The sequence below is a fragment of the Hippoglossus stenolepis genome, chromosome 23 (genome assembly GCF_022539355.2).
Source record: "Hippoglossus stenolepis isolate QCI-W04-F060 chromosome 23, HSTE1.2, whole genome shotgun sequence".
Taxonomy (NCBI): domain Eukaryota; kingdom Metazoa; phylum Chordata; class Actinopteri; order Pleuronectiformes; family Pleuronectidae; genus Hippoglossus; species Hippoglossus stenolepis.
Genome location: NC_061505.1, coordinates 6527574 through 6550153, shown reverse-complemented (window position 1 = coordinate 6550153; position 22580 = coordinate 6527574). Strand labels below are relative to the sequence as shown.

The 22580-nt window shown below is 43.5% G+C and overlaps 1 protein-coding gene across 8 annotated transcripts in view; it reads left to right on the top strand.

Moving 5' to 3' along the window:
• rgs12a (regulator of G protein signaling 12a) overlaps nt 1-20869 on the top strand; it is a 38606-nt gene extending 17737 nt beyond the window's left edge. For 3 of the 8 annotated variants that reach the window (XM_047338901.1, XM_047338900.1, XM_047338904.1), the window contains 16 exons: nt 4939-4960; nt 5963-5995; nt 6541-6710; nt 7420-7512; nt 8386-8529; nt 9071-9253; nt 9359-9509; nt 10153-10250; nt 10481-10666; nt 11041-11114; nt 11216-11342; nt 11824-11920; nt 12390-12451; nt 12915-13026; nt 13275-13844; nt 19537-20869. In XM_047338901.1, coding sequence (XP_047194857.1) covers nt 4939-4960; nt 5963-5995; nt 6541-6710; nt 7420-7512; nt 8386-8529; nt 9071-9253; nt 9359-9509; nt 10153-10250; nt 10481-10666; nt 11041-11114; nt 11216-11342; nt 11824-11920; nt 12390-12451; nt 12915-13026; nt 13275-13844; nt 19537-19814 — 2400 coding nt within the window. In that variant the 3' untranslated portion in view covers nt 19815-20869. Of the gene's footprint in view, nt 1-486; nt 819-4938; nt 4961-5962; nt 5996-6540; nt 6711-7419; nt 7513-8385; nt 8530-9070; nt 9254-9358; nt 9510-10152; nt 10251-10480; nt 10667-11040; nt 11115-11215; nt 11343-11823; nt 11921-12389; nt 12452-12914; nt 13027-13274; nt 13845-19536 lie in introns of those variants that run through there. The other 5 variants (XM_047338902.1, XM_047338906.1, XM_035148362.2 and 2 more) reach the window with 4 other exon arrangements.
• The last annotated feature ends 1711 nt before the right edge of the window (nt 20870-22580 follow it).

The window sequence follows — 22580 nt, the reverse complement described above, 5'->3', positions numbered from 1 at the left end:
AATAATAGTTTCTCGAAATACAGAGATTTAGAAGATATGTGGAGGCGCGGAAACGCAGCGGAGACGAGGAGCGATGCCAGAATATAAAAGGAAAGCAAAAAAAAAAATATTTTCCTTTTCTCGTACGTGAGCTACTTTGCTCGCAGAAAACACCAATTGACAGGATTACGGCTGGGCTCATAAGAATGGTGCTTTTTGACAGCGGATAATGAAGCCCAGAGTTCAGCTAAGAGACGACCAAACTTTTATTTTGATTAAACCAAATCCATCTGGTTTCCATTTAAGTTTCGACTGAGTACTTATTTCTGAGAGAGGGGTGGGGGTCCCGGACTGGAAACAAAAGGGGAAGGCCGCTGTGGTTTTGACATAGCGAGTGCTTGTTTTTGTGGCAATAGTTGAGGGTGGTGGGGGGATTGATTCATCTGATTCCTTCATGCCACTGTGGCACAAGCTGTATGTATTGTCGGCTGGGTTACCATGGTAACAGCTGCAGAGTAAGGAAATCTGTCTTTCCGCCCTTCATACCCCCACCCTCCTCTTCTTCCTCCTCTCTGTCCAGTACCTTGTCAGATTTCTGCTTACCTCTCCCTCCCTCTCTTTCCCTCTCTCCGACTTGTACAGACATGGTTTTCTGAGTTTTGGGTGGGGAATGTTCAGGTATGCATTCACACACTCACACACTCTCACACACACACACACACATACACACACACACACACACACACACATTCTGTCTGTGTGCTGCTGGTGTAGCAGACTAGGGAACAATGAGTCTCAAAAAGAGACTTTCCTTCAAGAGGACCTGGAACTTCGGCACTGTAAGTAAACTGTGGTTTGCCGCACAAGCCTCCTCTCGCTCCTCTGTACGAAGTGGTGAAACTCCTTTTGTTAAGTCAGCTGTTTTTCTCATTAATTTCCCTCTTTGTCGCTGTTCTCTCCAACGCTCTGAACAGCTGTTTTAAGCGGTCGGGAACGGTGGCTGTTTGTTCGCGGGGTGCGAGAATCAGCCTTGACTTGACTTTGCTTCTGGGTTTTTTTTAATCCGTGTGTTTAACAGGGTACATCTCAATCCAGATTCTGACGGCAGGAACATGCCTTATCAAGAAAAAACTAACTTTTAACACATCGGAAATTAACTCTGTGAGAGGAGCTAATGAGCTGCATTAACGTTTGTGTGAATGTTGTTTATCTTTTAACCGATTTGACTCGGTCAGGTGTCAGCCACGTAAAACCGTGTAATCGTACCGACTCTACAGCTAATCGATTAGTCACGGGGGTAACAAAAAAATCTTCGGTTAGTCTTTGCAGCATATTTAATTTAAAGCTAATTATAAGAGCAAACCTATTGAAATATGCCAATTCTGATATGTTCACACTCAACTTTTAACACAAAGTTGAAGGAGCAAGTTGATGGACCGTGTTTGCTGTTGAGCTGTGATATACAAACTGATGTTGGACCTTTTGGTTTGTTTAACTGAACAGACAAAGAGTTAAGGTTCAACACATATTAAATCAGTCAGACCCAGTGGTTTTCATTAGGTTACGTGACTTCAAAGTTGTGATACAGTTTTCACCAGAGCCTGACCAATTTATCGGTTGGACCATTAAAATCAGTCCATATGAGCCTTTCATAGACATATAGGTATTAGTGTTTATGTTTGCTGATATGAAAACTTATTTTTCAGAATAAACATTACAGAAAAGATGTGTATTAATGTTTATTCCCTAATTTAAAGTTGCTTATACTGTAGTATCTGTGTTTTATTTTTCCTTTTATAGTTATTTATATTAGATTTTATTGTTAAAACATTCAAATATAATTTTACGGTAAGGGTTGGATAAGTATACTGGCCAATATATATCAGTATTGAAATGTTTGTACCTCCTAATATTGGCATCGGCCCTGGCTCGAGTTTCCACCGATGACAATTGGTTGGACAAGAGCATATCGACCAACCAACCGAACAACCCTACATTTAACACAAGTGTGTGTTTCAGTCCTGATGTGTCACTTCAGATCACACACACATAAATCTGTCGGTGTGCTCATCTACGTTCCTTTAGCATGCGGTGTCTTGAGATGCCAGACTACACGGCGTGGGGGTTGTACCACAGTAAAGCTTGGAAGAGCATTTTCCAACCGAAGAGCCAAATCATGCTCTTTTCAGAGCCGGTGGGAACTCACTGTGACTTGAACTGTGATGTTGTCTGTTTGCTTGATAACAACCCAACATACGTATGGCACTCAGAGCGATTCCAACTGTGAAATTGGATATTTGCAATCTGACCTCCGATGAAAGGGATCAAAGAGGGCCTGCAGTGCTGCAGAGCCACCCACAGTGGAGCCGCTTGTCACCAGAGGTGTCGACAGAGGAAGCGTATGTGGACAAGAGGGGATGGTGTGGATGGGTCAGCACTTCAGACTCATTGTGGGGTACTCGTGGTCAAGGAAGCACTTACGACTTTAAAAACACTCGGTGGTGTGTGTGTGGTCTAACCCCTGCTGCCTCACACACACACACACACACACACACACACACACACACACACACACACACCGCCCTCTGTATCTTTGCCAGCTCTACCTGCTCAACTTTAAATTATGTGTAATTATGTTGATGTCAGTTCTTAAGCAATTAGTCAGTCAGCTAATTAGCTGATCTACAGATTATTAACCAACTGATTTATCATTTAAGTCATTTATCAAGTTAAAGAGCGACGTATCTGTGTTTTCCAGCCTCTCATATATAAAGGTTTTCACGTATTTTATATTTGATATCATCTCATATGGAATGTTTGGGGGTTTTATATTATATATGCCATTCGGACATGTTACCGTGGGCATTTTTTTCTACAATTTCCTGCCATTTGATAAAGCTTTGATTTATATAGCCTCATTCAAGGTACCCACGGCCACTGTAAAGAACAAGAAAAGGAACAAAAGCAACAAAATGATATTGTTATAAATTATGACACTTGCTTAGATTGTGGGGTTTTGCAAAATTACATTTGTTCAGATGCTCAGGCGTGTTCAACGCAACTCATGGCGGTGTGTCATCGACATAATTCTCCTCTGACACACGTATGATTTATAAAAGCTTAGCTATGACATCATTAGTGTGTGCCAACGGAGACTTCCTCGTGATTTATTGTAACTCTCCCACTTGTTACTGTGCGTGTCGCTGAGGAAGTTTCGTTCCTACCACACGTAGATCTTTGATATCATCTCAGATGTAAAATCTCTCCATGCGGAGGCTTAAGAATTAGCAAGGGCTCATTAAGCATTGACAATCGTGAATATACCAATTCATAATTTCAAAGTCCCAGGCTGGGAACCCTTTTGTTCGCTCAAATCCAACATTTACGTCACATTGTTTGATGTCTGTCTTGTTCTTTAAAACGAACCGCAGTCTCAACACTCCATATATTTAAGGTTAGAGGTTTAGCTGTTTTTAGATCCAAAAGGGACGGACAGATGGAGTGGGTGTTCTCTCTTCTCTCCCTCCTCTGTTTCAGCTTCATGTTGGTCTTCGTGCTACCCACCCATGATTTTGGGTGTTGACTGTATGCAGCCGGGAGCTCCTTATAGTCAGCAGCAGCCGAGTTGTAAAGGGGCTGTGACGGACAATTAGTGGTTTAGCGGTCTGTGTCTGATAGAGTTTTTACATGTGGTCACTCCCAAAATGGAAGCAAGCAGCACATGACGGAGGTGACGTCCTCGGCCTTCAGATGGCCAGTTGAAGAGGCCGGAGCACGATATGTCTGGACCTGTTCTCAGGCTCATTGATGAGGCTGAAACCTGATAATGACAACAAAACTCACCCTTATTTCCTCCGCCAAGGATGTTATGTGATCATCTGCATTTGTTTGTGTGTCTGTTAATTAGCAGGATTGCACAAAAACCACAGGACGTATCACCACGAAAGTTGGTGGATACATGTGGTATTGGTCAAGGAAGAACCCTTTAAAGTTTGGTGTGGATCCAGATCAGGCAGTGTGTCCAGGATTTTATTTATTTTATATTCATTTTAGATCTACAATCCAGTATTATACGATGAATCACAAATTGTATCTACAGCTCACACCAAAGCTTAGTGTGTGGGAAAAGGAGCCTTGTTTAGCTGCATTATCAGTCTTGAATATTCGCACTTTGAAGTGGCAGCTCAGCAAACACTCTTCTGGAAATAGTCTCCCCTTTTCAGATGAATCCTCCAACGCACAGATTTGTACTGTTCTTGGACCGAACCCTGAGATCCGCCTCTCATATCCTCCCCTGCCTTTCAATTTATTTACGATAACAGCTTCACAGATTAGGCGTTAAATCTCTCTTTATTAGCCCGACCAAAATAATCCAGACAGGTTTTTACAGAAGCCCGAAAGCTGAATAAATTGCGTTTAAATATTTGTTGAGCCATCGTGAGATCTGGGCATCATTTCTTGGCTTTAATTACACACCAGTTACAGAAAGTGGTCACTGTGAAATCTCCGTGCTCACCGGGGGGGTGGAACTGTTTGGCGTCTATTCAGCAACATCTACTCATGCATAGACCACTCACTTCCTGAATTAGCAAGTGAAAGGATGACCATTAAGGCCAGTGATGGCCTCTCAAGCAGCTCAGCCTTGATGAGCTGTGATCTTTGTGGCTACAGTTTGCAGGAATGCACACATTCAAGCCTGAGAGGAAAATATAAAGTGAGGGGTGGGTCCTGGTGTGGAGGTGTGAACAGCTGTGTGTGGTAGCAAGCAGGGGTCCACCCACTTACAAATGAATGTTTTCTAGTAGCACACACACACACTCACATTCTTACACACACCTCAGAGCTACTGGTCAGATGCCTGGAGAGACGCTGCTATCCGCACAGTATTCAGCCTCTTGTCTGAGCACAAGAGGTCATGAGAGCAGCTCCTCACTCATGTCTCTCTTTGTTCTCTTTCAGTCTGCTGCTTCTTCAGATGGCGGTGAGTACCATTCATATACTACCACTTTTTTAAAAAAGGAAACTTAAGTGTAAAAGCAGAGTCGAATTCAAGCTATTTAATGGCCTATTTGTGATCTTAACGCTCAAAGTAAACAAGAGGCTTGTTAACAAGATTTTAAAGCTTTTCCTCTTTCATTCCTTTTCACTAACACTGAAACTTTTTCATCTCCTCTTGCTCATATTGCTGCTGTGTCCATTTTTTCCTGTGTCTGCATTTTTATTTCTCATTTTCTGCTCTGGCCTCAACAGAGGACTTTGTCGCCGCTCAATAAAATGGTCTAATAAAAAGACTTTTAGTGAGAATGATGTATGCACTGCAGGCAGAATGCCTCATTAACAAAGGATGTTTGTTGAGCGTGTTTCGGGTCACAGTCGGTTCTAGCGTGCATGCTGTCTGGTCCTTCCCTTTCATAGCAGTTAATAACATTTGCTAACAGGCCGACCGAGGCTGCGGTTGTGGACGCGCAGCACCGCTCCTTTCACTGTGGATGTGGATCAGACATGCAGGGCTGTTTGCTTTCCAAAGCCATCTCATTAACTGAGCTGCACACAATGTGGTAAACAGGCATCTCAAAAGCCTCAGTCCTAATACATTAAACCGCGTCCAAACAAATGGCTTGTCAGCAAACTGTGGACAGAAAGTGACACAAGGAAATCAGTCATCTGGCCTGTGTTGTCACAGCGAAAGAGATAATTCACTGTTATTCAAATTGCACTTTGAAAGGTCATAAAGAGGCCACATTATAACTTTATTTTAGATTTACAGTTGCTTTATTTCACAATGCCACAGTCAAATTTCTGTGAATCCAACATTTCTACTTTCAATAGAAAAGATAAAGTCTGTCAATATCAGTTGCCCATGCCAACCGTTTAACTCTCTCTCTCACAAAATGACACCAGGCGCCTGTTTATCTGTAACCAGTTCTATTGTGATCCTTTTGTTTTGTTTTTGCTCTGCACTCCCTCCCTGCTCGTCCTGCAGCCCTAAAGTGGCCATCTGCTGCCACGCTAGCAGGTACCGCAGAGGACGTGCCTCCTTCTCCACTTTAGTTGACCCCCAGCTCCTCACCCAGTCTCCCTGCATGTCTCCCTTTTCTCGTCTGTGTCTACTCTCCTTCTTTTATTCCTCTCCCTCTTTGTCATGCACCCTGTTAGCTCCTCTTTTATCACCTGAGTGGCATCTGCTGTTTCACTCCTTGTAGGATGCAATCAGATGTGTTGTGCTCCACACGTCCCTCTAGAGCTAGTAACATTAGCACCAGAGCCCGAATCTGATGTATTTGTATTGTTTTAACCTATGAGCATTTATGTTGTTTCACCAAATATCTTACACTTTTGCGCAGTCCTATTCTAGATGTGTGTTAATAATAATAATATTTCTTCAATCATATCTTTAACAAGGTCTAGGAAAATATATTGGAGCTATTTTACTACAGATTACATTTAAAAGGTAAAAAAGAACAATAAAATGCTGATTAGGGCTGATATCTGTAATTTTACCCTTTTACGTTTTGCCCGTTGATCTGTCTAAAGCTTTGCGTCACTCTCCCGCTCCTGCAGACTACAGTGGAGTCCAGTTGCAGGGATGCTGCAGCCAGAGCAGCCTGAACAGCAATGGCAGTCTTCCAGGAGCGGGCAGCCACCGGGGAGTTCCAGAGCAGCGCGTTGCCAGCTGGGCCGCCTGCTTCGAGCGGCTCCTCCAGGATCCAGTGGGCGTGCGCTACTTCTCGGTAAGCTGGGTAGAACAAGTTTCTCACGTTGATTGAAAGTTTGCGGAGTGGTGTTGAAAACAGCTTCATGATTCAGATGTAAGAGCTAAACACAGGGAGTCCGTGCTACAGTTTAGATTCTTTTAATTCTGCTCATTAATTCAATGAAAGCTAAAGGAGTAGAAAAGTAAAATAAACATTAATTTGTACGCGTATGTAAACTTACAGTAAATGTTTTGTGTTTGCTCACCCTCCTTCATCTATTCAATTATTTACACACAGTCATTACATTTTGTAAGTGTTTCCTCTCTGACTGTTGACCCGCATGTATTGCAGTGATGTGAGAGCTTTTCTTAACAAATACTAGTTATGTATAAATTTGGAATAAGTTCAAGTTCAGAGCCAGTTTTCCTTTATGTTACCAAACCTCCCACATAAAAGATGTGTGTTTGAATTTAGCCCACGACACCTTCAGAAGGCTCCGCATTAAGTCCTGGCGTCCCAGAACCACCTCCCTCCTCACCTTCCCTCAGCGCTGATCAGAGCCGCACTCGCCCACTCCATCCTGCGCCCACACTTACACCAATTTTGGTCACAGCATAAAACTAAATAATGTTCTTTCCTCGCTAGTGGCTTCAGCAGCAGCAGTAGCAGCAGCTCCGGGAGGATGTGAAAGTGATCAGCACTTTGAGATCAGAGAGAAACTTATTGGGTTTGTGTGTCTTCACAGGAATTTCTCAAGAAAGAATTCAGTGAGGAGAATATCTTGTTCTGGCAGGCCTGTGAATACTTCAGTCATGTCCCAGCAACTGATAAAAAGCAGGTAAGTCCACGGTATGCAGCTACAGCTGCAGTCTAAGCTTTGTGGTCCAATGTAAACTGACACATTATGTTATTGTTTAAATCTTAATACACAGTGGTTCAATTATAATTGTCTTAACAGCAGTGGTTTCCAATTTAAAACACAATACATTCTGTGACCTCTTTTTTCGCAGGTTTTAAAGTGTATTGGTTCATTTGCATCTTTTTTGACACCTGAAGGAATCCATGTATTAAATTTCTCATATTCCATAAATAATCTCTGCTCCCTCAGGCTACATCCACAAGGCCACATTTATATTTATATTGCACCACTGTTGCTCAGTTTATGTCTGGCGTCCACAGTATTCAAACAAATGTTGCCTACTACCAATGTTGAATGCAAAACATTGTTAACACTCACCATCAGTAACAGCTCCACCTCGTTGTGGGTCCAAGAGAAGAAAGACCCCCCTCTTATATTTCACCTTTGCTGCTTCTCCTTCATAGAATTTTCTGAAACCAAGCAATGAGCTGCAGAGTAGACAATGTGCTTCCTGTTTACACCGGCATCCACATGCCCAGTGTATGTGACAGGTCACATGGTGTAAGTTATCAGGTGTGTTATTATGGTCAAGGTATGATACACATCTTAAAGCACAGTTTTAATACGCCATTTTGAAACAAACTCGTTCTATGGATGTAGCCTCATGTTTATCTTGTGACCCCATTTGTGGGTCATGACTCCCAGGTTTGGAACCACTGCTTTATGGTAATAGAGCCACTAATGGGGCTAAAACAAGGGGTCTCACTGTGTGAAACAGTTAGATAAGAAGACACAACATGGAAGCTGCTGTTGTTTTTGTAATCCGGCATCACCTCTCTCGTTTCCTTGCAGCTGTCCCAGAGAGCAGGAGAGATCTACAACAGCTTCCTGTCCAGCAAGGCCACCATGCCGGTCAACATCGACAGCCAAGCCCAACTGGCCGACGACGTCCTCACCTCCCCACGCCCCGACATGTTCAAGACCCAGCAGCTACAGGTACGAACACACGGCAGCGGAGTTGATTAAATGAGACACCACAATCTGCTGGTTGATTAAAAAAACAGTGTTTTCACAGTTATTCCAGTATTTCACATCTTTGATTAACAAGGGCTGAAGATTAAGAGTATTCACCCTGCAGTATTATCAGGAGACATTCTTTTATAGGGGGCTTTGTTCTCTTCTCGCCTTTAGCCACTTTGCACAAGCATATTGGGTTCTTTGGTGGCCATCTGGGTTTGTTTACGAAAGGGCGCTGAGGCTTTCCCACAGAGATAAACACAAACTGGCATACACCCACAGAGAATCTAGAGCATACTGTACACACAGACACATAGACATGCAGTCAAGAGATCTGTATATTTCCAGCCTGCACACGAGCATGATAGAAATGATAACTGTTGAGACACCTGTCATAACATCAGCTATAAACTTGTGTTAACACTAGTAGTTTTGTCTCTTGTTTTAGTCTGCCTCTTTTCTCACTTTAATGAACCCTCTTGACTTCTGTCTCTTCATTGCTCTTTCTCAATGTCTCCAGATCTTCAACCTGATGAAGTTCGACAGCTATTCACGATTCCTCAAGTCCTCCCTCTACCTGGAGTGCATGCGCGCTGAGGTGGACGGTCAGCCCCTGCCGGACCCCTACCAGATCCCCTGCAGCCCTGCGCCGTCCAAACACAGCGCCAGCTCGGACCGCTCCACCCTGTCCACTCCGAAGAAGGTGCCACAAGAGACTAGACTGCTTTAAGTGATAACAGATGAAAATGTCTGGTCATCAGTTCAGTGTGACAGGTTAAGAACATATTGCTTGTCTTCCATCTCACAGGAGGTCAGAAAGCAGAGGTCAGGGAGGTCACTGAACGAGGACAGCAAAGACGAAAGCGCAGACAAGAAACGTGGGATCTTCTTCTCGTGGTCCCGCAACAGGAGCTTTGGGAAGGGTCCAAAGAAGAAGGAAATCGGAGACATTAACCTCGGTAAGAAATTAATTAACAAGCCTGTTGCCTTCTGGTTACAAAGATCCCCACGGAGTCTTCAGCAACGCACAAACTTTAACAGTTCTTTAGTGTCCACGAACAATACACCAAATCAATGCCAGCTCCTGTCATTAGCAACATGCGGGGGAATGAAGAAACACAGCTGCCCTGCACTGATCACACACACACACACACACACACACACACACACACACACACACACACACACACACTGCTGGCACACTGGCAAAAACATACAGTGGCTTTTTTACACAGTTAGGGGAGATTTAGAGAATTATCAGCCAGGAGCCAGTGTTTTAAACGAACCACATGTCGTCAATATGGTGATGTGAAATGTATTCTTCAATGTTGATGGTTATAATATCATAATATATAAATACAATAAAATGTAGTCTTACTGGTGCAGTGGCCGTTTCTAAACATGCTTATTAGTAATGGGTTGTTTGCTTGGACTGTGGTTGTGCTGGTTGCAGCTTTCTTCCTGAAACTGTAAAAGTGTCTCAGTCCACAGAACCCTATAAGCTATAGCTTAATAATGTTGGTGTTGCGTATGTTAAAATCTCATTTAATGTGTTAATTCTTCTCTGCATCAACTCATCCTCTTTTTCTGTGTTTTGAGCAGACTACTGGGGCAGCAATGGGCGGAGGGAGTCCCAGGGCTCCTTGTCGTCCGGTACCAGTCTGGAGATGGCCACTTCCTGCTCTGCCGGCAAGATTGAGGTAAGATTCTTCTGGACAGATCACCATGGAAACACAGGGCCCAGCAACTGGTGTAGTCATCATTAAAGGCCAGAGCTGTTTTTTTTTTCTTTCAACTTGTCAGCCCACTCACTTTTGGTTTATAGATGGAATAATTGAGAAAATGAAGAAATTCATTTACAACTGAATCTATGTATCACTCAATTCTTCCATTTTGAGCTAAATTAACCATTTAAACCTTCTTTCCTTAGTCTGATAATCGCCACTCAGTCTGGGAACGCTCCCCCAAACACTGCAGCGTGATTCTGCCCAACGGCTCCTGCTCCTCCATCAGTCTTCGGCCCGGCGCCTCCATCAGGGACGTCCTCCATGATCTCTGCCAGAGCATCAGCATCAACATCGCAGCCGCCGACCTGTTCCTGGTGGGAGGGGAGAAGGTGAGGCGGGGTGTGGGGGGGGGCACACTCTGCCAACAAATTACTGACAAAAATGCGGAGAACATCTGCTGCTAATAGATCAGGAATCAGAGCGGTGCTGCGAGGAGCTCTTGAATGAATTGACTCGGCTCTCGTTTATTACGATTCAAGCTTTGATAAATACAGTATGACTGCACTTAACATTTAAATGTGCTTTGTTTTGTTGTTAGGATTCATTGTGAGAAGTTAAGTGAAACAATCTGAAGGGAATTGAACAGATTAGAGGATTTTAGTGCAGAATTTGTCCGTAGGTTAAGGTCTTGGTAAAAAGATTTTAGTTTTCGGTGGGATTTCTGTGTTGATAATGTGTAATTTTATATATTTTCTCCTCGTAGCCTTTGGTGTTGGACCAAGACTGCATGACCCTCAGCTCACGAGACCTCAGGCTGGAGAAGCGAACATTGTTTAGGTGAGAACAACCCTTCAAACTTTGACTTGATCCGTCAGCTCCATATTTTCTGTTTATTCTTTTAATGCTGTGATATTTACTTGTACTCTATCTGCTCTCAGATTGGACCTGGTTCCCATTAACCGCTCCGTGGGCCTGAAAGCCAAACCCACCAAACCAGTCACTGAGGTCCTACGTCCCGTGGTGGCTAAATATGGCCTCCACCTCAGCGATCTTGTGGCCAAGATAGTAAGTCACCCCCCTGTCGTCTACAATGGCTTAATGTGTTTGAAGCTGCTGTGTGTCCGGAGAGCAGCCCTGCGCTGTGTGTGTGACACTGCCACAGGGTGGAGGATCATGGTTAGGGGAGGGAAGCGACCGCATCCTTTTCCATCTCTACACGGTGGTTAGTGCTCTGACTCAGCCCAGCCTCTGAAGATGGAGAACCGGGGCTATGATTAAGAATGACGACACTCCTCAAACATGCCGACTGTTTACTCCTCCCCTCAACCCCTGCCAGATGATTTATTTTCGTCTTGTCGGTTTCCAGGCATTATAACTGTATTATATAGTAGACCTGAGCCGAAACACAGTTCATAAATTAGCCAAACGGCTCATGCCCTCAGAAAACGACCATATGCAAAGAGGAATTAACTCGCAGCATATGGAGACTGCTGCAAAACAGGGGATGTTACGAACTCGCTGAACGTCTAATTATGTTTTGTTTCAGAGTGGTGAGACTGAGCCTTTGGATCTGGGTGCTCCCATATCCAGTTTGGACGGCCTGCGAGTTGTGTTGGACAAAGCCGACCAAGCTTCAGGGAAAGGTAAGAAGACATTAGACACTGTTAATCCCAAATACTAGAATGGCCCTCACTCGAGTACATACAGCTGCCAAGGCCCAGCAGTCCCCGTATGAAGCCACATTTAAATTGCACACACTCAATATCAGTCCCTTAAACCTGTTTAATTCAGAACCATGAATAAGTCCTTGGGAAATCCGCGAAAATGGCAAAAAAGAACAAAGAAAAGTAGAAATTCGTTAATTTGTTTTTGTTTAATTGTACTGGAAAATCTCCAGAGTTCGTTGCATATCTGAAAGCAGCTAAACAAATAAAATACAACCTTCTTGTTTGAGGTTACTAGAAACTTGACAAAGGAATAAGAACTTTGAGAAGTTTAACTCCTGATTATAAACCATGTCCACCTCTGTTATTCATGTGATTTAATTAATATATGAATTAAGTGTCCTCTCTCTCTCATTTATTTTCTTCTTTCTTGTTTCTCTTTTTCAAGCAGACAAATCCAAGTCTTCCTCTCTAAAAGGTCACCCTCCTACCAGGAGTTTTTCTGCAACAGTAAGTTCTCCCACGTTCAATGTCGGTCACATGGTGGTGTTTTGTCCTTTCCTGTTGCTGTGCTGCTTCTGCAAACATTCAGTATCATTGAATATCAGCCCACATTAATCTTTATTAACACGTAGCCAATGCTAAGCCATCCGTTGGTGTTTATTTCCTGGGTTTTTTTGTCTGTGTTCTTCGACCTAACACTGCCTGTGGCTGACTCACTCACTCATATTTCTCCGTGCTGGAGTAACTGCACCATATGTAGTCAGATGGTTCTCGGTCCAGATACTGGCAAGGTCAGAGAAGACGCTGAGCCACCAGATGGACCCGTCTCCTCTTTATATAAAGATCCCAGTAAATCTGGACTCTCAGCTCAGTAGGGTGCTCAGCAGCTCATGCTTACCCCCCACCCCCCACTCCCACTCCTCATCCCTCCATCCCCTAACAGAGTGCATTGTTATTGTTGCATCTGCAGGGAGATGAGAGGTCAACACCAAAGGACTTTTCTGTGAGAGCAAGTGGACCAGACTCAGCACTCCCAGGGGAAAAGAGAAAACAGAAAAAGATTAATATAGATGAAGCTGAAGGTAAACCCCCCTTTTCCTTCTTTCTCTTTCTCTTTCTCTTTCATTTATTTATTTTTATTTGTGGTGGATTTCTTAGCTTTGCTTCGCCCTCAGGACTAACTGATTTCTTTGGCTTCACTACAGGGTTATTTGTCTCTGTCAGGTGTGAGGCTGCTACGCTGCATGTTAAACCAATTAATCCTTTTCTCCGAGGCGTTCACCTGTTCAGAAAGTAATAGTGAGAGAACTTGTCGTGGTTTGTTTTGCAGAATTCTTTGAGCTGCTGAGCCGGGCACAGAGCAGCCGAGCCAACGACCAGCGCGGACTCCTGAGAAAAGAAGACCTGGTGCTTCCCGACTTCCTGCGTCTGATCCCACCCATCTCCTCCTGCTCCGTCTCCTCTGACTTGGCCTGCTCCACTCCTGATTCACTAAAACAGAGCAGAGAGAACGGAGTCCCCTCCCGGGCCCCCCTCACCTCCAGTCTTCGTTCGGAAAGCCTCGACTCCTCCCTCAGCTCTAGTGCCAACGGACACTCCGGAACCAGGCGGTGCCTAATGCCCCCTCCCCGCCACCCGACTTTTGGCATGCACCTGTCCCCCATCCCCCGGCCCTCAGACACCCGGCCGAGCCTCCGCACCGTGGAGGAGGACACCCACTCTGACCTGACACTCGTGGGTGAGGGCGACATCAGCAGCCCCAACAGCACATTGCTGCCCCCGTCGCCGTCCCCCAGGCTGTCCTTCAATATCAGCCTGCCCGAGGCCAACTTCACTCCACCGCCACCGCCACCCTACTCCCAGTCTCAAGACGCAGGTGGAGAGGGAAAGTCCACTTCAGGTATTTCTACAGTGTAACCAACCAGTGCTCCGTGTGTTTGCGTGTGTGTCGTATGTGCATGTGTGCGCTCCCTCTGGTGGTCTCTACCCGACCACCACCCCAATCAACCCCCCCCTTCTACACTGACCCTGATGCACTTTAATGACAAATTGATATTGACTCTTTCTCAGTTTGCCAATTTCCTCTTAAACTGATTTGTTTAACTGAAACATAGCAGAGCATGTGTGCGATTGATCGGGATTTTGCTCAGATCATCATGTAAATAGTGATGTGTATATTTTGTTCAGTAAGTAACGTTTACTTTGATGTCACTCCCCACGACACAAACTGTTGGGTTTCGCCACATGACTGGAGTTTATTCCGGTTCGAATTTATTTTGTAGGTTTTGGGTGCATGAGAACGCTGATGTAACTGACTGCTGAGCTTTTTTTAATATATGAATACTGCATACAGATCAATAATAATCAATATTTGACAGTACTGTAGTCAGTAAATGTTGTACTGAGGTTTATAGTTCAGAGCAGCCGAACAGTGAAAAGTCACGAGATCAGCAGGTGTTTCCAGGCGTTTTCGGGTTCATCGTATACAATTAGAAAACATTGTAGGTCAGACCCATGGAAATGTTGCACAGTGTTGGACGTGCTGATGCTAAACGGTCATTACAAAACAAATGCTGTGTTCCTCTCCATCCCACCACCTCTGGTTAAGAGCAATTCAACAACGTCAGCGTCGAAAAGCTTCTTCTTCTCCTCCTCCTTATGTAACTCTCTACAACCGGTGACTCATTAAACGGTGTCGGCTCGTGCTGCAGCAATTTCAGCAGCGGTGAAAATAATTATTCACCGAAGGACAAGTGCTGCTCAGCGCCGGTGACACTGTTGAATTGCCTGTCATTCTTTATCTGGGTCACCCCATTCCCTCCCTCCCTCTCTCTCAATCTCTCTCTCTCTCAGATTCCTGTTGTAGATAATCACTGCCAATAAACTCTGTACCTGTGATTGAGTAGATCTAATAAATGTTAGAATTGGAAATCACTCTCGTCTGTCTTTTTACACGTTTGTGATCCCAGTATCCATCCTCCTCCTCCTCCTCCTCCTCCTCCTCCTCCTACTCCATCGCCTCCTCTCCGCCTCCGCATGCCTTCTCTCCGCTCTCCCTCAGCTCGGTCTCATTTAGTCTTGTGGCTTCCTCCTCTCGTCGGCTCCCACTCCTTTCTGTGTACTTTCATGTGTGCGCTTGTTGTCAGGCAGCCGCTGCTTGCTTTGTGTCTTCAGATTGTTGTGTGTGGCATGTTTGTGCGGTCTTGTCAAACACAGCTTGGTCTACCTGCTTGGTGTGGTTTATTCATGGGGGTCTCGGCTCTGTTGTGTGTAGCTTCAGCGTGGCGTTGTGGATCTCTTGAGTCTGTCCTGTGTGTCTCTTGTTTTCAAAGCTTGCTGGAGTGTTGGGTCTGTCAGGTGCAAGGTCATTGTCGTCTCCTGCAAATGGATTTTCATCCACTTTTTCCAGTGTTGATCTGTAAATTTTTCCCGCTTTCCCACTGTGTACGTTGAGGGATGAGGCTTATGGGTAAACAAACAAGTGGTGGACTGATTTCTAAAGGTGTTGGTTTCTTCTGCAGTTGTCAGAATCTTGTTGCACCGTGTGTGTGTGTGTGTGTGTGTGTGTGTGTGTGTGTGTGTGTGTGTGTGTGTGTGTGTGTGTGTGTGTGTGTGTGTGTGTGTGTGTGTGTGTGTGTGTGTGTGTGTGTGTGTGTGTCAGATATCCAATTAGAGACAACAAATTCTCTATTCTAGCTTTCATGAAAATCCCAGGAAGCCTCTTTTGAAATTCTTGTGAACTCAATAAAAAAAGAGGAAGATAATCACACTCAACATGTTCCCAACAACAAAGCTCGTTTGATGAGTATCAAAGCTCTTAATCGAGGCGGCTGCAGACGTGTTCACTCTGACCTCGCCACCTCGTGTTAATGGCCGGGGCTTTAATCAAAAGGTGATATGAGATGAGGAGGAGGAATTAAAGCCTTTCAGCTCCTCCGCAGACTCGCTCCTTTTTCTTTTTCTGGTTGCTAAGAGCACGAACTTGATTCTTCCCACCACCACCGGGCGCCATGGTAACCTTATCCGAGAGTTAACAGGGCTACAGATAGAAACTGTCACTGCTGGTTTTCGTCTTATCTCCGGAGCCCATTTCTCTCCCAATTCTCCAGCTTAATAGCTAAAATAGGAACAGCTATGATTCAACAGAGCCGTATTTTTAACACTCTTGGGCTGAATCTGCTGGAAACTGCAGCTACGCCTCCGTTATTTACCACTTTTTCGTCACTTTATGAAGTTATTAGATTTTGAATTTGGGTGGAAAGACACTCGCAGGTACATTGTGTTCAGGAGGCAAACACTCACTGATTTAAATGATGAATTCACAGCACCAAACAAGACAAATATGACCTTATACCATCGCTTCACTCTTACTGCCAATCAGATTGATTCAGTCCCTGCAGACCCTCTGTATTACTGTGTAATACTGACGCCCCCTGCTGTTCCAAGGGAGCAGATGTCATTACAGCTGATGTGGACCAACATCTCCCTTAAATCAAAACTCACCCACGAGCTCATCACAATAGCAGGACGCTTAAAGTGATGTGTAAGAGAACAGAGTCAGACTTTCCCTCATATGTGAGTCTAAATATGAGTTTTTCCTATCCTACCTCTTATGAGTGTTTCTGGGTAATGGGTAGAGTCAGTTGTAAATTAGCTTCCTAAATACACTGTAAGAAATTATAACCAGAGCCTTTTTGTCTCCAGAGGAAGAAAACTTCTGCTCTCTGTGCACAAGTGGCTGTAATCACTGTCTGGCAGCTCTCAGGTCTGTAGGGATTAGGACGTCCACTAGGGGGTGACATCACACAGTGTAACTCCATTCTTATTAAACTGTTTTCTAACTCAATAGTTTTCAGTTGAGTCAACAATATAGCTGTATGTAGTATAAGTATTCATTAACAATAAGGAGTATATTGTAGAAGAGATAGTAGTGAGGTCGTGTTTCTGTGTCCTCTCAGCAGTGAGGGTCAGAGGTCACCTGATGTGATTTTAACCCCACACACAGAAGATTAGAGACATCCACTATCAGCAGAACGTGCTCTGTAATGACTCTGTTTGCAGCCGTGTGCACCTCAGGCACCATATGCCTCCGGTGAGAGCAGGGCTCCGCACGGTGCTTCTCTGGCAGCCGGGCCTCGGCGAGGGCTGTAGCTGGGTCCGCTCCAAGCTGGCTGCTGCTGACATGACTGTGGACGAGACTCGCCACAGGAATCACAGTCACCAAGTTGGAAGATGTAAAATATCATGTGTAATAAAATCTATAGCTAAAGAATAAAGATGTGAGACACTGCTCTGATGAGGTCTAGTGAGGTCATGGCTTCTAGATAAGTCTTTCATACTTTCTCATTTTTCTGTATGTGTCTAAGTGGCACATCTTTAGGTTTTAGACTATTGGTCAGATAAAATAACCTTAAATCCTAATTAATTGCTTAATTATATATCTTCTAGGAGAAGTACTGAGGCTAAGCTGATGGCTAACCACCAATTAACCAGGACGGAGAAGTACTGTATTTTTAAAGACAACTTTAAATTTAGCATGAGACTGGGAAAAATAATGTTTTATGGAGCAACTATTAAATCAAGTAATTAAGTTGCACTCTCACTTGTGACACGAGAAGCAAAGTTTCCATATTGGTGCATATTTTCAAGAGCTATGAGCTGAAGCTAATAGATTTTACCTCCACATAATGGATTTCAAATGCATTTTAAAACCTGAAGCAATAAAGCTAACCAGTATTTCAAAAATAAAACAGAGGTTAGCGTTTACGTTTTATTGATAGTTTTTGTTTTTTTCTCATATCTTCCAAATTGTTATCACACTCTGACCCTTCAGGTTTTTCTTGCGACCCGTAAGAGGGTCCCAATGCCCAGAGTGGGATCTACTGATATAGAGAATGGACAAATGGGGCGTAGAGGAAGTGAACATCTCTTTGGCCTTTGAAGTACTGAGTTCTTTTAAATGTACTAAATCCTAATTCATCATAATGTGTCACCTAACAGCTCCACATACCAACATCCACACATCACATCCTGCGGAAAAGCCTGTGACGGAGATCCGTGTGGATGCGGCACAAGTTCTGACAAGAGGCCTGAATTAAACTGATTTCAACCAATGTCCCTGACAACTCGTTATCATCTCCTTTAAACTCACAATGTTGTTGTAAAGTCCTCGTACTTGCCTGGGTGGTTTCAATCTGGTCGTCCACCTTGCACTGTGTTATTTGGAGGGTCAGCTGCTGGAGCTCAGAGACTGTTTACGCGTGTGCTGGACAGCAGTGAATCACAGAATCACAGCATTGGGAGAGTCGCTGTGTTGAAGTGTTTGAGTCACTCGGGCCTCAGTGTTTAGAGTCTGAGGGGCCACAGGGTTCACAAGTAGGGAGTTTATCCCTCAGTGTATCTACGCTGCCGGTGTCCCGGAAACATCAGCTTTTAGCCCCCTGAGCACATCCTCGTTAGGGCAGAGGAACATTAGAGCCCCCATGTCCAACACACCCTCTTCTAAAGTGAGGCTAAAGTTTTAATAAATAAGTTGCGACCGGAACCTTCTGATGAAGTCATGCAGCTCCGAATAGTTTGAGAATGAAATACAGGTTGAAATTATGAAATCTACCACAATGTGACGACGACTGTATTTCATCCTGGTTAAATGTCATAAGGTTCTTTCCCATGAATTAGCAAGTGAGTGAAGCAAGTTGGAGCAGCAGCGGTGATGTCATCAGGTTTGTCTTGACGACAGCTGTCCAGATTACACAACCGCAGCGTTGTCAGATCACACACACACGCAGCCCAACGCCGATGTGTTCATTCAAGTGATGCACAGTTAAAGTGTATGTGCACCCGTGGGTGAGAAACTTTCCATTTCTTACATCCTCTGAAATGTAGTGTACACACACACAGAGGTGTATTGTAAAGTCAGCGCTCAGTCCCCACGTGAGTCATGATTGGGGTTGTGTTGTATCTGTGTTTGGTTGCCGTGACAACCATATGTTAAGTAAGGATAGTTGCCTGTGGTGGTAATTATCCCAATTTAATTATAAGTTTGTCTGTTCTTTTCAATACATTTTTTTTTTACAGCAAATTACAACATTGAATGTGAAGGGGTTCGTTCAAGGTAACAAACCCACAGACAATTATCACTCAACCTGCAGCTGTAGCTTCCCAGTTTTTGCATCTTCTTTGAGCTCATCAGCTGACATTGGTATATTTCCTGCTCTCATCAACGTAAACAAAGTATGACGAATGAGAAACACGCTGCTAGCCAGTTGTCCAGGCTGTTTTTTTTGTAATGGATCACGACAATTCATTGCCGTTTGCTGCGTAACGTGAATACAATTTTAATACATTACCTCATCTCTGAACATAATTTGAGCCCGAGTCGTATCACGTTGATTTTCATCAGCAATGGTGTTGAAGAACTCCCATGATCCCATTGTTAGGTCTTTTCTTATTGTTTTGATTGAGAGACCCCTAGTGGCTGAAGTTACGTCGCATGTTTACGTGTTTGGTTGTTTGCTATATTTCACATTCACAGTTTTCTCCACAATCAATGATGTTTGATCTCAAATTTTCTTTGTCTTTTCTTTGAACAGTAACAACCCCCAACGCAAAATCATCTAGCGAAAGGGCCGGTGGCCCACTGACGGTTCAGGAGGTGATGGACGTGGAGGGGGTGCATCTCGAGGAGGGGACACTGGAGACGCCCCGGGGGGGAGAGGAGTCTGAACTCAGCCTGAGCTTCCAGGGCTACGTGGCCGAGCTGCGGCAGTGCCAGAGCAAGATGAGGACGGGCCAGCTGCCGCAGAACGGCCGCAATCCACCGGAGGGCAACGACTGCCAGACAGAACTTTACAAGGCCACAATTGTTTAAAAGGGAAACCCCCCCCCCCCAACTGCTGCACTTTTTAAGCCTGAGGCAACGTCTTTTGAAAGAGAGCGAGTCAAAGTGATGGGCTGCATGTAGAAAGATGTAAATGACCACTCCAAAAATATCAAGATTATAGTGATAGATGTTGTATATTTCTTCTGGCGTCTTTTTTAGTACTGGTTGTGATTTTGGGACAGTGGTACGTTTTTGTTATGGTATAGTTCAATGATTAGGCACAAAGCAGTTCTATCATGAGCCATGTTAGACCGAGGACAGCCATGGAAGAAGCCACTTTAGGTTCCATTGTCTAATGAGGCATACATTACCAATTATTTATTTGTGATTATTTTTTTTATGCATCAGTCATTGCTTGCTAATGAGGGAGTTACATTATGAAATATATGTATCAGCTGAAGGGATTTAAATTTATTACAATTTAGAAACACTATATAACTCCAGCTTTTTTCCACTACTCTTCCTCTGAGGAAGACTGTGAGATACAGCTAAAACCTCCAGAAGAAGCTGGACGACATCATTTTAATGAACAACTTATTCCTAAAGCATTACTAAATTATAAAATGTGACACAACAGGTCTTAACCTAAGTGTCCACTTTTCCATTCCCGCAACATCCTGGAACTGCTATAAAATGTAGTTATTGCTAAAAAATGAAAAGAAGATGTAATACTCTTGAGTTAAGCAATTCATTAAAATGAATTGTGCTATAAATTGGAACCCATAAATACTTAGAACTTAACTCCGTGTCCATTGTTTCCTATTTCTGAGATGAAAAAATGAACTTTGTAATGTGTGCCCTGTTGGAAAGTGGTGACCTCAGCCGTTGGATCACATGTTAGACATCAGAAATCAGTTTATAGGATCAAAACGGAGGCAAATCACGCTTTACTTGGATATTTAACTATTTCCTACGTATATATCTACTTCCTATGTTTTACAGATGCTAATACATGACAGTACCTCTATTGTCTGTACTTTCTTCTTCTGTGGTTTTGAGGTTGTCCAAATGTTGAATGATTAAAAAGCTTTGACGGCGGCAAATCCTCGTCCTTCCTTTTCTTTTTCTTCGCTGCGTATGATTGATGCTGGTGCTTCTGACAGCAGGGAAATCCTCACCATCCCATTCCAACCCTGGGCTCACCTTGTAAAAACATACCTGAAATACTCCTCTGTTGCAGATTAGTCTTAAGCAAGACTCCTCCATTGACAATCTTGACGTGTTTGGCTGGTTTAATGTGTTTGCTTTGCCAGAAATGTCAATAATTAACGCTGCAGTTGACTTTAGTTGAACAACTTCCTCTGTAGAACCTTCACCTGCGGATTAGTTGCCCATGTGAATGTGCTCCTTCGTCGTCCGGCCTCCTCTTTGTATTTTTAGCTCAGCATCTGGAGAGAGATTATTACAGCTGGTGAAAATTAGAGGTTAGATTATGAGACTTTGTCGTGACACGGCAAGTCACTGCAGGAATGCTGACAACACACGAGTTACTTCGGCTTTTCAACTCCCTCATTTCAAAGCCACTGTCATTACTGAGTTCTTCATTCAGAACCATTTACTGCCTCCAGGCTCTAGACTTTCTCTTATCTTGGAAATTCAGGATAATTCAGTAGATCAGCTGGAAATGTTTTGATGTGCAGACTGCTTCCACTTTTATTTTGAAGGGCAGAAACCTCTTTATTACCTCAGTCACATTTTGCCACAAATAAAGCACTTCTACTGTGATGTATTAAATATTTAAAATATTAAAATATAGCAAGTGCAACATACGTCTTGAGGAGAACAAGAAAAAACTTGAATTAAAATAACATTTTCTCAGATAATATATGATATATATATATAGAAATTTTGTAGCTTAAAATTGATTGAAAAACAGCACAATATTATATTTTCTGTAGAATTATTTTTGAGTACAGCCGATATAATTTAATTTTCTGTTTAGAGTCATTTAACACACACGTGTTTCCTGATCACACCTCCTCTCAGGACCATGTGGGAGTGGACTAATTGGTTTTGACTGACAGCTGCATTTGCCTACGATCTTGTAGTTCCCACCACAGACTCCGCCCAAGTCATTTAAACACCTGTGTGCATGTGTACGTATGTTTGTGTGTGTGTGGGGGGTTCATATTCCAGTCTTAATGTTGTGTGCTTGTGTTTCTGCTAACTTAATTTGTTTGGTCGTGGGAGCGTTTTGACGGACGTGTGCTAACTTTTCATTGAACCCAATTGTTGAAGCCAAGGACACTTGAAGAAGAAGATGCACTCCCTACTGGCGAGGGGGTTTAACTGCAAGGTAAAAATATTTTCTAAACAATTCCAAAAAAAAACAACTTTCATTTTCTGGAGTAGCGTTTTGAGAGTAGTTGGCCTAACATTTCTTTAATTTAATTTCTTAAAAGTTATATTTGATTTCATTGTGGAACATTCAGTTTTATTTTCAGTGGAACATGATGCACGGCCCTAAAGCCACGTTTGCTGTCTGTTACAGTGTAAAACTGGTTTAAAATGTGTTCTGCCATTCAAATCATGATTGTCGCACTACATTTAATACGAGGGCAGTAAATAGACCTGACATAGAAAGAAGCCATGTCCCCCGAGACACTACACAACTGTAGATAATGTGCTCATACACAGTCGTGACGTCCCTCTATACTCTGAATATATTTATACATATATACAAACTCACATACCCAAAATCAAGTATAAACAAATTTGCATTGTTATTTATAGGAAAAAGAGAGGAAGATAAAC